The 14188-nt window shown below is 42.8% G+C and overlaps 1 protein-coding gene across 1 annotated transcript; it reads left to right on the top strand.

Moving 5' to 3' along the window:
- Positions 1 to 2915: 2915 nt before the first annotated feature.
- Positions 2916 to 7058, top strand: LOC109195277 (leucine-rich repeat LGI family member 2-like). The gene is made up of 5 exons (XM_019347263.2): positions 2916 to 2950; positions 3244 to 3315; positions 3507 to 3676; positions 3833 to 3997; positions 6176 to 7058. The coding sequence occupies exons 1-5, from the start codon at positions 2916 to 2918 to the stop codon at positions 6988 to 6990; spliced, it is 1257 nt and encodes a 418-aa protein (XP_019202808.1). The 3' UTR covers positions 6991 to 7058.
- The last annotated feature ends 7130 nt before the right edge of the window (positions 7059 to 14188 follow it).

A 14188-nucleotide genomic window follows, 5' to 3' on the forward strand; every position in this document is an offset into this window, starting at 1 on the left:
TTTATTTCTAGTCTAAAAACCCTCTTTAATTCTATTAAATCTGGATCTAAAAAACAATACACCTTCATTTCATTCACACACATTTAACTAGAGCTCTTTCAAACATCAGGACAATTAACACTCCTTCACACACAGGACCATTCTTTAGGTCAGTTTTATAACATCAGTCACCCAATAATCTCTTAACTGGGTTTACCAAGTGTTTATACTTATGTGTTTTCAATCGGAAAAATTAAACTCAACCTGTCATACCATCACTCATGCATTTCTTGAATTAAAAGCACTTTCAAACTTTAAAACATCCTACTTCACATCCCAAAAGAAATATATTTCCCACTCCTTTATTTCATACACACTTTTAAAGGTTCTAACCTCTTTCAGACGGCATGAGTCGTCTCACACACCCTGCCTTTTCTCTCACTCAGAGAACTCACGCAGAGTCACTCAAATCAAATACTGACAGCATTCACACAGTTAAAATCACACGAAATACGCTTTCATGCGAGTATTTTGGACATGCCTTCCATGATCAGAAAGAGCAAGTCAAAAGAAAAAAGAAAAAGAAAAACTGAAACCTCTCATCATCCTCACGGCTTCTCTCACACACACCTAACTGAAAAATAAAACACACCAGCATTTATGGCTCAAGATATATACATCTATCAAAATTCAGTCATTACCATACATCCACACTAATGTATTATTAATTACTGTATTTATACTCTCGTAATAAGCAGCACCAACCTCTTATATACAGGCATTCAGCGATATTTTCAATAAAGCTCCGTACACTCGAAACCGAAAGCACCCTCTCTGCGCGTTACCGCTGCTCATTTGCATTTACACACACACCATCAGTGCACATCCGGTAGTGCACTGACACACAGAGGCTGATCCTACTCATAGATCTCATATTTTATATTACAGACGTCTTTAATTACACTGCACAGATTTTTTAGGCCTTGTCGCTCCTACAAATTTCGAACAATTTACCATAACCGACTCGAACGGGCAAACCTCAGGTTTTTTGCGACCAATTTAACAGACCAGACTCGAACTGCTCTGTCCAGATTTCTAGCCCTAACTTAATTTACCGGTAGCCAAAAAAGCGCAAGAATAGAGGACTTGAACCTCTAGCAATTTTGGAGATTCCCCAGTTTTCCCCGGCTTGTCGTGCCGTACTAACCCTTAGTCACCGCTAGGTCAAGGACAAACGTCTTTGTCCAGGAGGGAGCGTTACCTCCGAGAAAATGCGCTTCTTAACAGACGCCGCTGTCGTTCTAGAAGAATTTAGAGTAATTTGAAACAACAATCTTACCCTCCCCAACAAGGATTAAGATTGAGGACAACCCTCAACAATTTCGGAGATTCCCCAGTACTCCTCGGATGCTGCCCGAAACTATCCCTACTCTTCAGGGTAGGTGAAGGATAAATTTCTCTATCCAGCAGGGAGCGTCACCTCCGAGAAACTTCTTAAAGGTTGCATAACCAATGGGACTTGAACCCACAAAAATGACCAAATTTCCCTACTTTCTACGTGAGACTTGAACTCACTTTAACTCTTTTCCTTTTCTTTGGGACTTGAACCCAGTACTTTTACTTATCACTTGTCATCATCATCATCATTCATATCCTTACTTCAACCGGTAATCCTCATAAAAATTTCAGCAAACTCAAAACAGACATTCACCAGTAATTTCAGTGAGTAGACTTCAATTTTGTCATATCCAATTCTAGCACATTTTGGAAATTCAACAGGTATGTGCCTTACCTCTGTTTAAGCCGGCTTGTCTCTCACTTCAGACCACTGACTCGTATCTGCCCATCTAATCACCACGGACCCTGGATCTCTCCATCTACACCAAACCTCCCTCTTCTCTCATCCCGGACGAGCCCCCAAATGTTAAGGTTCAAAAATATATTGAGAGAGGGAATTTAAAAATAACCACAGATCCAGCCTGATGTATTTAGACGGCATTTTAATAAACACATGTGTGAGTTCAACAACCCAGTCAGTGTTGAACTGTCTTTCTCATATTCAGACAACTGTTTTATGGGGTTAAGATAGTACAGCCCCCTTTTCTGTTACTAGGCAGAAATACGTCACACCAAAACCACAATGACTTTTAACATAGAACATCATCTTCGTGTCGACGGCTGATGCTTCCTGTCAGCCCGCCTTCGTTGTCGCTTATCTTCTGGGACATCTGTTGCACTTCCTCTAAGTACGTCGGCACACATCTTCACTTCTGCCCTACCAAAATAGATCTACCATGGTGTGTATGTGTGTGTGCGTACACGTGCGAGGGCGCGTGCATGCTGTGTACTGCGTACGTGTCATGACCTCTCACTATTTGTCTGTCTGTACGTGCAGAGTTTGCATCTGCTTTCTGAACCTCAGTTGACCTCAACTTAAGCAACCAACCAGGCTAAGGCCATCCTGTGTGTAATGATCTTGACTTATATGTAAAATGTATAAAACAAATATTTCAATCTACTACAACTACTTAAGGCTTAATCAAAGCTTAATCAGACGTATAAATGCATAAAAGATGATAATAGCATCATCAAAACTCTGGTTTTGGTTTCACTTCCTGCAAGAGCATGCCTTGCAGACGCATTTCCTGTCAATCTGCAGCCAGCTTCTCACCCACTGAAGACTTCAGTATAAGACTATAAGGACATTCAAAAACCTTTAAATTATAGATTCAACTCAACAATTCACAGTGGTTATAACAACCTGTAATAAAAACTAATATAATACCAATATATTTGAACATCTGAATGCATCTGGGAAAGCAACATCACTATTAATACTGAAATGTTAATGATGATTATAAAAATAGCAACAAATAATAGCAGTAAAATATTTCTATTCCCGACACTACATTGTAGAGAGCGACTCTAAACAGAAAATGAGTAAGGAACGGGTTAAAGTGGGATTCAGCAGGTGGGGGAACTCTAAAATTGGTTGTAGTGGCTCAACAAGAGGTTAAGAATTGCAATTTCTATTCAAAGCTTCAGTAAATTTTCTTTGTGTACAGGCTGTGATCAGCTGATCTGGGCTGCTGGTGCTTTGAGGTCCTGATCTGAATTAGACAGGTTTCAACGATTTCGAGTGCTCAGGCAAAATAGAAAAGTGCTGTACAAGAACCAGTCCATTTACCATTTGGTTTACTAGCTGGCAAAATGTTGAAATTGATCAAAAAATATACTTTTCTTTTTCTTCTTGTTGATCCATAGATTCATTGAGAGTAACAAACTAGAGACTACATCCAAATATGCCTTCAGAGGACTCAGGGACCTGACTCACTTGTATGTTCCAGTGACTGAAAATACAACTGTTATCTGTTATACATGATTTAATGATGTCTCTTTTTCATAATCAACTGCATTTGTTTCCAGGTCTTTGTACATAGTTAAATAGGCAAATAGCGTACTGAGTAATTCTTGCAGTCTGTCTTTCTCCCAGTTCAGCCATGAAACACAATATCCCCTTTCTGCAGGGACCTGCGAGGCAATGCCTTTGAATGTGACTGCAGAGCCAAGTGGCTTATGACGTGGTTAAAGAACACCAATGCCACAGTGTCGGATGTTGTGTGTGCTGGACCAGAGGACATGAAGGGCAAGCGCCTCAATGATATGACCAGCCTGCAGAATGAGTGTGTCTCCACAGGTGAGAAACACCTGAGCCAGCTGCCCTTCTCTCATGTCCAGCTGAGATCAGGATGAGAGAACTCAGCACAGTCTTTCTAAGTTGTGTAGAGTTTATTCATTTAACGTGGCTTTGTTGGTTTGTGAAAAATACATTTCCCGATGTTCCTTTCCACAGATTTCATCCTTCATCAGTCTGTTGCCTCAGAATCGTTGTCTGTTGACACATTCACCTATAAGAATGATGTCTACGTGGCCATTTCTGCTCCCAGCACAGAGAGCTGTATGATTTTCCAGTGGGACCACATAGAAATGAACTTCAGGACTTATGATAACATCACAGGTAAATTTTGATTTCGGCTTTTGCAGGAAATGTGTCCTAACCTACGAGATAACTGGAAACTAGGGATGCAACGATACCAATTTTTTCAAACCGATCCGATACGGATACTTGGATCTGAGCACTTGCCGATACCGAGTACAAAAACCGATACTTCTACCACACACAAGTTAAACTTAACCAGTAGTAAAGAAACGACCCCACACAACTCTTTAACACAAACGAAACGTTTACTGAACGTAAGGGCAGAGACAAATACTGTACAACACATCCCTTTTTTAAACTCAAATGATATTCCAATTCCTTAACCAAATGAAATACACTGTATAAATGAAATAATTCCCTTTCAAATTATATTAAACAACCCAACTTATGTTATCACCTTTTGGTAAGTGACTCACTAATATACACTCCAAAACACGTTATATAAATCCACTAAACATACAATATTCACACATGGGCCCCACACACACTCACATTCACACTTGTTGCAGGCCTGTTTGCTGCTCACGCTGGACGATGGAGAAAAATCCTCTTCTCCCCAGTAAGAGCACAAAAGTCTGTCTTACAGTTCCGTTGCTCGGTAGGTCGCCATTCACCAGTCCCACACTAAATCCACTCCCTGCGGACCCGATGCTGTCTCTGCTACAGCGCGTTAGCCAGTCACTGTCCAGCTCTCCGACAGTCCTGCCTCCGTGGCGCAACCAAGCAGTCCGGGCTAGCCTTTAGCCTCGGCGGTCATGGCTGGAAACACAGTTTTCCACGGTGGTGCGACCGTTGAAACAAAAAGTCACTTCACCCACACTCTGTTGCGAAGCTCTCACACGGTTAGCTTTCTAGTCACACACTCTTTTGTGCTAGTTAACCTCAGTAAAACTAGCCGAGTCTCTCACTTTGGTTCAGCTAACCTCGTGCATCTCTCCATGCCGTTCTCTTCTGTGAACTGTGAACACCTTATGTGGCGAATTATGAGTATCTACTCCCAAATTCCCATCCGGGCTACATTAGTATCGGTTCATGGTATCGGTTGACTTTTACGAGTACGAGTACGCACACATTTTACAGTATCGGCCCCGATACCCGATACCAGTATCGGGATCGGTGCATCCCTACTGGAAACCCCTCTTGATCCTGCAGCGCAACCTTCTAACCATTTAAGTCCTTGCAGGTTGTTTCGACCCAACGTGTAGTTACATCTCTAACCCACATAGCAAGCAGGTCTGGCCCAGATCTGGTATCAAGCCGGCACTGCTGGCTGACTTCTGGCATGATAAGACGTATGCCATCCAGATATGGGCCAGGCCTGGTATAGATGGCACTGTCTATGTGATGGCATGCCATATCTTGCTCGATTGTGGTTTGGGTCATGTGGCCCAGGCTCATAGAAAACAGGTTTTCCCCTGATCCGGCATCAAGCTGGCACTTCTGACTGACTGGTGTCATGGCAGGGTATATGTCAACCAGATGTGGGCCAGGTCTGGCAATGATGGCACTGTTTATGTTCCTATTTTCCTATTTTAGTTGGAAGACCCAAGTGCCATGTTGATATACTATACTGCTATGGTAGCCAATGTTTCAAATTCAGGTATGACTTTGGGAAAGGAAATGCGCTGTAAAAGAATCAGTTCATTCACTGTCTGAACAGAGGTTCGTAATGTTACTTTTGCACTATTTATGTTCCGGCACATGTTGTTATTACATGGCTTGATTAAGGTACACATTTGGCTGACATCTGGGCCAGCACAGGGTCAGCTGTGTGTCTGCGACTGGCCCGTGGCTGCACACAACTTACACATGGTCCACATACTGCAAAGAATGACGGTCCTTTGGTGCCAGAGATGGGCTAGCACAAGACCACCAGTGTGTCTGCAACTGGCCTTGTGCTGGCCCATGTCTGGGCCTCCTCTGGCAAACCTGATCTGGGCCACCAAAGGGCCGTCAGTCTTTGCGGTATGTGGGCCATGTGTAAGCACATTGTGTTGGCCAGATCTGGGCCATACCAATTTTGCTATGTGGGCAGGAGGTGCATGTCAGGTTACGTGGAAGGTTGGGTGAAGGGTTAAAGGAGTTTCCAGTGACACTGTAAGTTAGGAAGTCTAAATCACACATTAGGCTAACAAACACTCCCAGAATGCTCCCAGTTTCATTCTCACGCAATTCATGTGTTTCTCTGCCCTTTAGGTCAGTCCATTGTGGGGTGCAAATCTGTCATCATCAAATATGAGGTGTTTGTCATTGTGGCTCAGCTGTTTGGTGGTTCCCACATTTACAAGTTTGATGACGACCAAAGCAGGTTCAATAAGTTCCAGGATATCGAAGTGTCCAAGATCTCTAAGCCCAATGATATTGAGGCCTTCCAGATTGGCTCTGATTGGTTCTTTGTGATTGCTGACAGCTCAAAAGCTGGCCTCTCCACCATCTACAAGTGGAATGATAATGGCTTTTATTCGTACCAGTCACTGCACGAGTGGTACCGCGACACGGATGTAGAGTTTCTTGACTTGGATGGGAAAGCTCACCTTATTCTAGCGAGTCGCTCACAGGTTCCAGTGATCTACCAGTGGAGCCGGAGCAACCAGAAGTTCATCCTGCAGGGTGAGATCCCCAACATGGAGGATGTAGTGGTTGTGAAACACTTCCGGATCAAGGAGGAGCTCTACCTGGCTATGACGCGGTATATCGGTGATTCCAAAGTTCTGCGTTGGGGCACCAAACAGTTTGCTGAGATCCAAGCTTTGCCCTCTCGAGGCTCCATGATTCTCCAGCCGTTCTCTTTCAAGGAACGTTACTATCTGGCTCTGGGAAGTGACTACACCTTCTCACAGATCTACCTGTGGGATGAGGACAACAAAATCTTTGACCGCTTTAAGGAGGTGTACATCCAAGCCCCACGCTCTTTCACCGTGGTATCTACCGACCGCAGGGACTTTATTTTTTCCTCGAGCTTCAAGGGAAACACGCAGATCTTTGAGCACATCATCGACCTGAGCTTGTGAGGGGCTGTGCCTTATCGTCCCGTCTGAAATCAAATGTCTTCCACTTGAAAGACAAATTCAAGAAGGAAGAAAAATTTATAAACTGTTAAATATCCACACCTTCATAGATTTCACTCACAAATTAGAGCTGGGTCAAGATATATTGTGACTATTTCTGAATGGCCTTGCAATCATGGATCCTCAGACTTTCTGAAGTACTACCCTTTCATAACTACTTCTATTCTCTTAAAAATACCACTGAAGTTCATGATGGGTTAAAAAAGAGACATTTAATTGAATCTATCTGGATTTATCTTTTATTGTTTAATATCTTTCTCTCAGTAGTTTTATGCAGCTATAAAAATACATCAGGACCTGAATGAACGTAACAAATTTATTCTGATTTGCGGTGACTGATGATGGATTGAATGATTTTGCCACCTACCTGTATCCTCATACCCTGTGGTAACGTACAGTACCTTGCCTTATCAACACTGGGGTCTTTTGTTTGATGGTTACACAGTGCCTCCTTCTGGCCGTGATGAAGTACCACACCCCTTTGCTCTTTCCATTACAGGGAATGTCTAGAAAGCACAAACCTTTAATTATCATAGCTGAGATCATAGAGTGTAGCCGTTTGTTGGAAGGTGTCTTTGTAGATGTTGTAGATTATAATGCATAGAGTAGGAAGCAGTGGTTTGTTGTTACAGTTAGTAAAATATCCAGGACTTGACCTTATACAAATTCATTAATGGAGAATCGCCATTTAGATACAACTTCTACATCTGCTGTAATATAATCAGAATCAGAAAGGGTTTTATTGCCAAATGTTGAGCAGGTTTACAACATTAGGAAATTGCTGCGGTACTTAGTGCAAACATACTGTCATATAACGCTTAAATAGACATAAAAATAAGAATTAAAGAATTAAAAGTGCTAAGTAGATAGATATATACATGGGTGCAGGTGGTGATCAGTGCCAAACATGGAATGATGCAGTGAACACAGTGTAGGGTCATGTGTTAGTGGTGGGAACAGTCATATGGTTATTGTTCATGAGTCCAACAGCAGAGGGGAAGAAACTGTTCTTGTGGCGAGAGGTTCTGGTGCGAATGGACCGGAGCCTCCTGCCTGAGGGGAGCAGGTCAAACAGACTGTGTCCAGGGTGAGAAGGGTCAGCTGTGATCCGAGCTGCACGCCCCAGTGTCCTTGAGGTGTACAGGTCCTGCAGAGATGGGAGTCTGCAGCCAATCACCTCCTCAGCAGAGCGCACAACACGCTGCAGCCTCTGCTTGTCCTTGATAGTGGCTCCAGCGTACCACACGGTGATGGAGGAGGTGAGGATGGACTCGATGATTGCAGTGTAGAATTGCATCATCGTCCGTGTTGGCAGGTTGAATTTCTTCAGCTGCCTCAGGAAGTACATCCTCTGCTGGGCTTTCTTTATGACGGAGGTGATGGTGGGCTCCCACTTCAGGTCCTGGGTGATGGTGGTACCCAGGAAGCGGAATGAGTCCACAGAGGTGATGAGGGTGTCAGTCAGGATGATGGGGGGGAGTGGGGCTGTGTGCTTCCTGAAGCCCACAATAATCTCCACTGTCTTCTGGGCATTCAGCACCAGGTTGTTGTGGCTGCACCAGGACACCAGACGTTCAACCTCCCTCCTGTAGGCAGACTCGTCCCCATCCGAGATGAGTCCAATAACGGTGGTGTCATCTGCAAACTTGATTAGCTTGACAGACTGGTGGGTGGAGGTGCAGCAGTTGGTGTACAGGGAGAAGAGCAGAGGAGAAAGAACACAGCCCTGAGGGGAGCCGGTGCTGATGGTCCGGGAGTCCGAGACATTCTTTCCCAGCCTCACATGCTGCTTCCTGTCCGTCAGGAAGTCAGTGATCCACCGGCAGATGGGATCAGGCACATTCATCTGGGAAAGCTTGCCTTGGAGATGGTCTGGAAGGATGGTGTTAAAGGCAGAGCTGAAGTCCACAAACAGGATCCTGGCGTAGGTTCCTGGGGAGTCCAGATGCTGCAGGATGAAGTGTAGAGCCATGTTGATAGCGTCGTCTACAGACCTGTTGGCTCTGTATGCAAACTGCAGGGGGTCCAGGAGGGGGGCCGTGAGTGTCTTGAGGTAGGAGAGAACCAGGCGCTCAAATGACTTCATGACCACAGATGTCAGAGCCACAGGTCTGTAGTCATTTAGTCCAGTGATCCTTGGTTTCTTGGGGACAGGGATTATGGTAGAGGACTTGAAGCAGGCAGGCACATGACATGCCTGCAGTGAGGAGTTGAAAATGCCAGAAAACACTGGGGCCAGCTCATTTGCACAGTGTCTGAGGGTGGCAGGAGACACACCGTCTGGGCCAGGAGCTTTTCGAGCATTCAGACTCTTAAACAGCTTCCTCACATCTGCCTCATGAATATGAAGAGTTGTGGTGTGTGGTGATTTGAGCTTCTTCTGCAGACACAAGCAATAAAGCACCTTGCAGTCAACGAACTCCTCTGTATGCCAAAGTGTTTTAGAGTCAAATGTGAGGCTGTCTGTCCGACAGATAAAGCTTCTTCTAAATTAGGCCATGCAACAGGATAATGACCCCAAGCACAGCAGCAAATCTACATCATGGAAGTCCAGACCTCAACCTGACTGAAATGCTGTGTATAAAGGAATGCTTGCAAATGTCATTGATTTGAAGTTATTGCTGCTAACTGCTGGTTCTGTTAACGACTCAATCATAGAATGATTACGATATCAAACTAAAACAAATGCCTGAATCCTAAATTGTGGATATCCTATTGTGGTGATCTAAAATGTAACACTAAATGTGATTAAAACACTAATAATCTGGACTCCAGGGCTGAACGACCGCGAGGATCACCAGCCCGAGGAAAAGACAAAATACACATGACTCTGTGACAAAGACAATTCATTCTTGAATGAAGACATTGATCAGACACATTTAAAATGCAGCCAATTGTGTTTATTATGAAATTATTGGGGAGAGAGGGGAGGGAGAGGAGAAGGGAAAATTAAGCTGGAACAGAGGTGGAGGAAGATGAGGCAGGAGTGGCCCTGCGGAGGAAGAAGCGGAAGCACTTTTTCTTCTTCTTGAGTTGCTTTTCCACAAGCACTTTCTTCTCTAGTATGAGGGATCTCAACTCGTCCACTGTTTCTGTATTTTGCTTCTTAAGTTTGTTGCATATTTTTTCCACTTCTTCTAATTTGGCTTGTTCTTCTTTGAGCCTTTCTTTGAGTTCTTTAGCTGTTGCCTCCTGTTTTTGCACTTTCTCCTTTTCTCCTTCCAGTTCAGCTGTTGTGTGCTTAATTTTGTTGCCAAGTTCTTGCAGTTTTTGCTTTGTCTTCTCAAAGTCTTGGACAAGAAGAAGTTTTTCTTCGTTCTGCTTTATGTCCTGTTGTTCTTTTTCTTGACACAGCTCTTCATATTTGTTCCGTGTTTCAAAATGCATTGCCTGCAGTGCTCTGTATTTTCCTTCCATGCCTTGAAGCTGGCATTGCATTTCTCCCTGGTTTATGACCAGTTGTTGTTGTTTCACTTCACGGATTTTTGTATTTTTTAGCAAAGCTTCATCGAGCTTTACTTGCAAGCCTTCATTGTTTTTCTCCATGTTCTGAATCTTGCAATCTAATTCTTTTTGTTTCATCTCCTGTTGCTTTTTCTCTTGCAGCAACTCGTCATATTTGTGCATTGTTTCTTTAAGCCTTGCCTGCAGCATCCTGTCTTTTCCCTCCATGTGTTGGAGTTGCCTCTCCATGTCTCGCTTCTTTATGTCCTGTTGGTTCTTCTCTTCGAGGATCGCTTCATTTATTTGCAGAGCTTCATCAAGCTTTATTTGCAGCTCGTCATTTTGTTTCTTGATGTCCTTAAGCTCGCGGCCCATTCGCTTTTGTTTGATCTGCTGCTGCCTTTTCTCTTGAAGAACCTCTTTATTTGTTTCCTGATTTTTATCATCCCTTGCTTTTACCACTCTGTATTTGATCTCCATCTTTTCAAGTTGATCATGCATCTGTCTTTCTCTCATGTCCTGTTGTTTCTTCTCCTGGAGGATTTCTTTCATTTTTTCTAGAGCTTCATCCAGCTTTCCTTGGAGCTCTTGGTTCCTTTCCTCCATGTCTTTGATATCCCATTGTTTTTCCTCAATAATACTCTCCTTTTCTTGGAGCAGGTAGGACATTTTTTTTAATTGAGCGCTCTGTCTCTCATTTTCCTCCATCAATAAGACAATCTTCTCTCTGTTAAGAAGATTTTCATTCTCCATTTCTGCCAAGTGCTTCTCCTCTAATTCAACTTGCTCAGCCCAGGGAAGAGAGGAGAGGTAAGGGTCTTCTGGTTCATCCCAGTGAAGAGCGCCGGGGTCAACTTCTTGACTTTTTGGTTCTTCTCCTTGAGACATGTTGGAGTCTGGAGTCAGGATCCAAATGTGTCCGAATGCTTCTCTGGCGAACAGTTGAGGGCTGCAAACAGAAATGCTGCCAGTAATGGACTAAATGTCGTTGTTTTTCACCGTTATTTGTCGGTTTTAGGATCAAATGATCACGTTGGTGGTAAGACTCTAAATCTGTGTCACGAACAGTCGAAGGCTGCGAACATAAATGCTGCAAATAACAGACTAAAAGTTGTTGCTTCTCACCCCTATTTATGGGTTTAAGGATCAAAGGCTCAAAGTGGTGGTAAGATTCTAAATGGGTGGATGTCACGATTCTGGACAACATGGTTACCATAGTTAGAATAATAAACTTTATGATGTGTTGCTAACATTTTGGTTGTTGTGATGATTCAAATTTGTTCAGTAAACTTCATCAAAATGAACATGTGTTGACATAAGCATATATTTGGATCTCATATCTTCTTATTAAATGTAGCTAATGTCCAATAAGATAAGATAAGATAACCTTTATTAGTCCCACACGTGGGAAATTTGTTTTGTCACAGCAGGAAGTGGACAGTGCAAAAGTTATGAAGCAAAAATTAGAATGAAATAAAATAAGAATAAGAATAAATACAGTACACTGTATTTATAAAAAACTGAACTCTGGGACTTACTTAACACTAATATTTCATATATTACTTCAACTCACTAATTTAATTAAAGGGTTTTGTATTAAATTATAACGTAATAAAAACCACAATGCACATGTGCAAGTAACAGTAGCCAGCTGCTGCCACAAGAGGGTGACGAATTAAAGGTTCACAGAGAGATCTCTTTACTTTGGGACATTTAAACAATGTGTATTATTACATTTGATTAAACAAGCACTGCTTTTCCTCCAGGCTTCTAAAACTCTTTCAAAGTTTCTCTTTTCAGTCTTTTTCAGTCCAGTCCTTGTACCAAACATTTATCTCATGAAACTGGATGAATGGAGGACAAAAGACGATGTTTTAGACCTAAACCCCCACTATCTACACCAGCTGAATAGCATCTGAAAATCACATCTTTAACAGACAGACAAAGTCCAGCAAAGTCTCCACACAGGACCTGAGAGATGCATCTGAACCTTCAGTTCACTCCAAGATCACACATGTGCAGGAGAACTGAGTGCTGCTGTCAGATTGAAAAGTGCTTTAAACATGATGATACTGTCTTTGTTAAACAGCAGAATAGGTTTATAAAGTATCATTAACTAAAAGTGGTGAAATAAATATCTCTAAATCTACTAAATGTAGACTTTTAAATTTTGGACAGTTTAGTATTACAGCTGCTGATTAAACAATAGAGACAGATGTGTAGTAAAACTTTTATTTAGTGTTTCAAGTCAAAAACAAACAGAGCAGAGATACAGAGAAAGTCTTTTGATGAAAAAATGAAGATACTGAACGTTGAGTTTCCCCTAATCATGTGTGTGCAGTTGGGTGAATGAGGCTGTGTCGAGTGTTCAGACTGAGTAGAAATGCACTGTGCTTGTCCATTTACATCCTTTAGATCCAATCTTGACTCTTTTGCCCACTAAAATAATAAACCAGTACTTCTTTCTGTATGTAATATAATCTAAAGCATCCACAGTAACATTTTCCACCATACAACTGCACTCTAAGGTCAGCACGGTGGTGCAGTGGTTGGTACTGTTGCCTCACAGCAAGAAGGTCCTGCATGTGAATCTGCTGGCTGCTGTTTGCATGTTGTGTTGTCTGAGGGTGCTCCGGCTCCCTCTCACACTCCAACAACTCGCTCCTTAGGTTAAGGCGATCGTGGCTCAAGACTTGGGAGTTTGCCTTGTAATGGGAAGGTTGCCGGTTCGAGCCGCGGCTCGGACAGTTGTTGTGTCCTTGGGCAAGACACTTCACCCGTTGCCTACTGGTGGTGGCCAGCAGCCTCGCCTCTTTCAGTGCGCCCCAGGGTGGCTGTGGCTACAATGTAGCTTGCTATCATCAGTGTGTCAATGGGTGGATGACTGGATGTGTAAAGTGCTTTGGGGTCCTTAGGGACTAGTAAAGCGCTATACAAATACAGGCCATTTAATTGGTAAGTCTTTTGGCAATTACAATCATCTATTGTCAATGTGATCATGAGTGGTGAACTGTCAAGTGTGTACCCTGAGTTTTACCTTGTGAAAGCTGGGATAGTCTTCAAGCCATCTCCTTCAACCCTTAAGTGCTTAAGAGGAAGGAAGAAGGAAAGGAAGGAAGGATAACTACAGTTTATGATCTCAGCTGTGATTATTAAAGGTTTGTGCTTTCTAGACATTCCCTGTAATAGAAAGAGCAGAGGGGTGTAGTACTTCATCACGGCCAGAGGGAGGCACTGTGGAACCATCAAACAAAAGACCCCAGTACTGATAAGACAACATGCTGTCCATTACCACCAGGTATGAGGACACAAGGTAGGTGGCAAACTCATCTGATCCATCCTCAGTCGCCCCAAATGAGAATAAATGTGTTACTTTCCTTCAACTCCTGTCGTATTATTTTGTATCCACAAAACTATTAGAACAGAAATATTTAACTTAAAAAGATAAATCCAAATAGATGAATGGATCTTTTTTTTACCTTCATGAATGTCATGAATATTTTCTGGAGAATAGAAGTGGTACTTATATAATGGTAGTGCCCATTGCCTGAGATCCCATGATTGTAAGGTGACTGAGAAATATTTTTAATTACACGGTTGTTGATGTGATTCAGTCTTCAGCACTGCGGTCACCCCGGTGTGTCGGCCACAACACCAATTAAAGCCAAACTGTCTCAGAGTGTAGAAGAAGAAGCTT

This window comes from Oreochromis niloticus, linkage group LG3 (genome assembly GCF_001858045.2).
Source record: "Oreochromis niloticus isolate F11D_XX linkage group LG3, O_niloticus_UMD_NMBU, whole genome shotgun sequence".
In the NCBI taxonomy this organism is placed as follows: Eukaryota; Metazoa; Chordata; class Actinopteri; order Cichliformes; family Cichlidae; genus Oreochromis; species Oreochromis niloticus.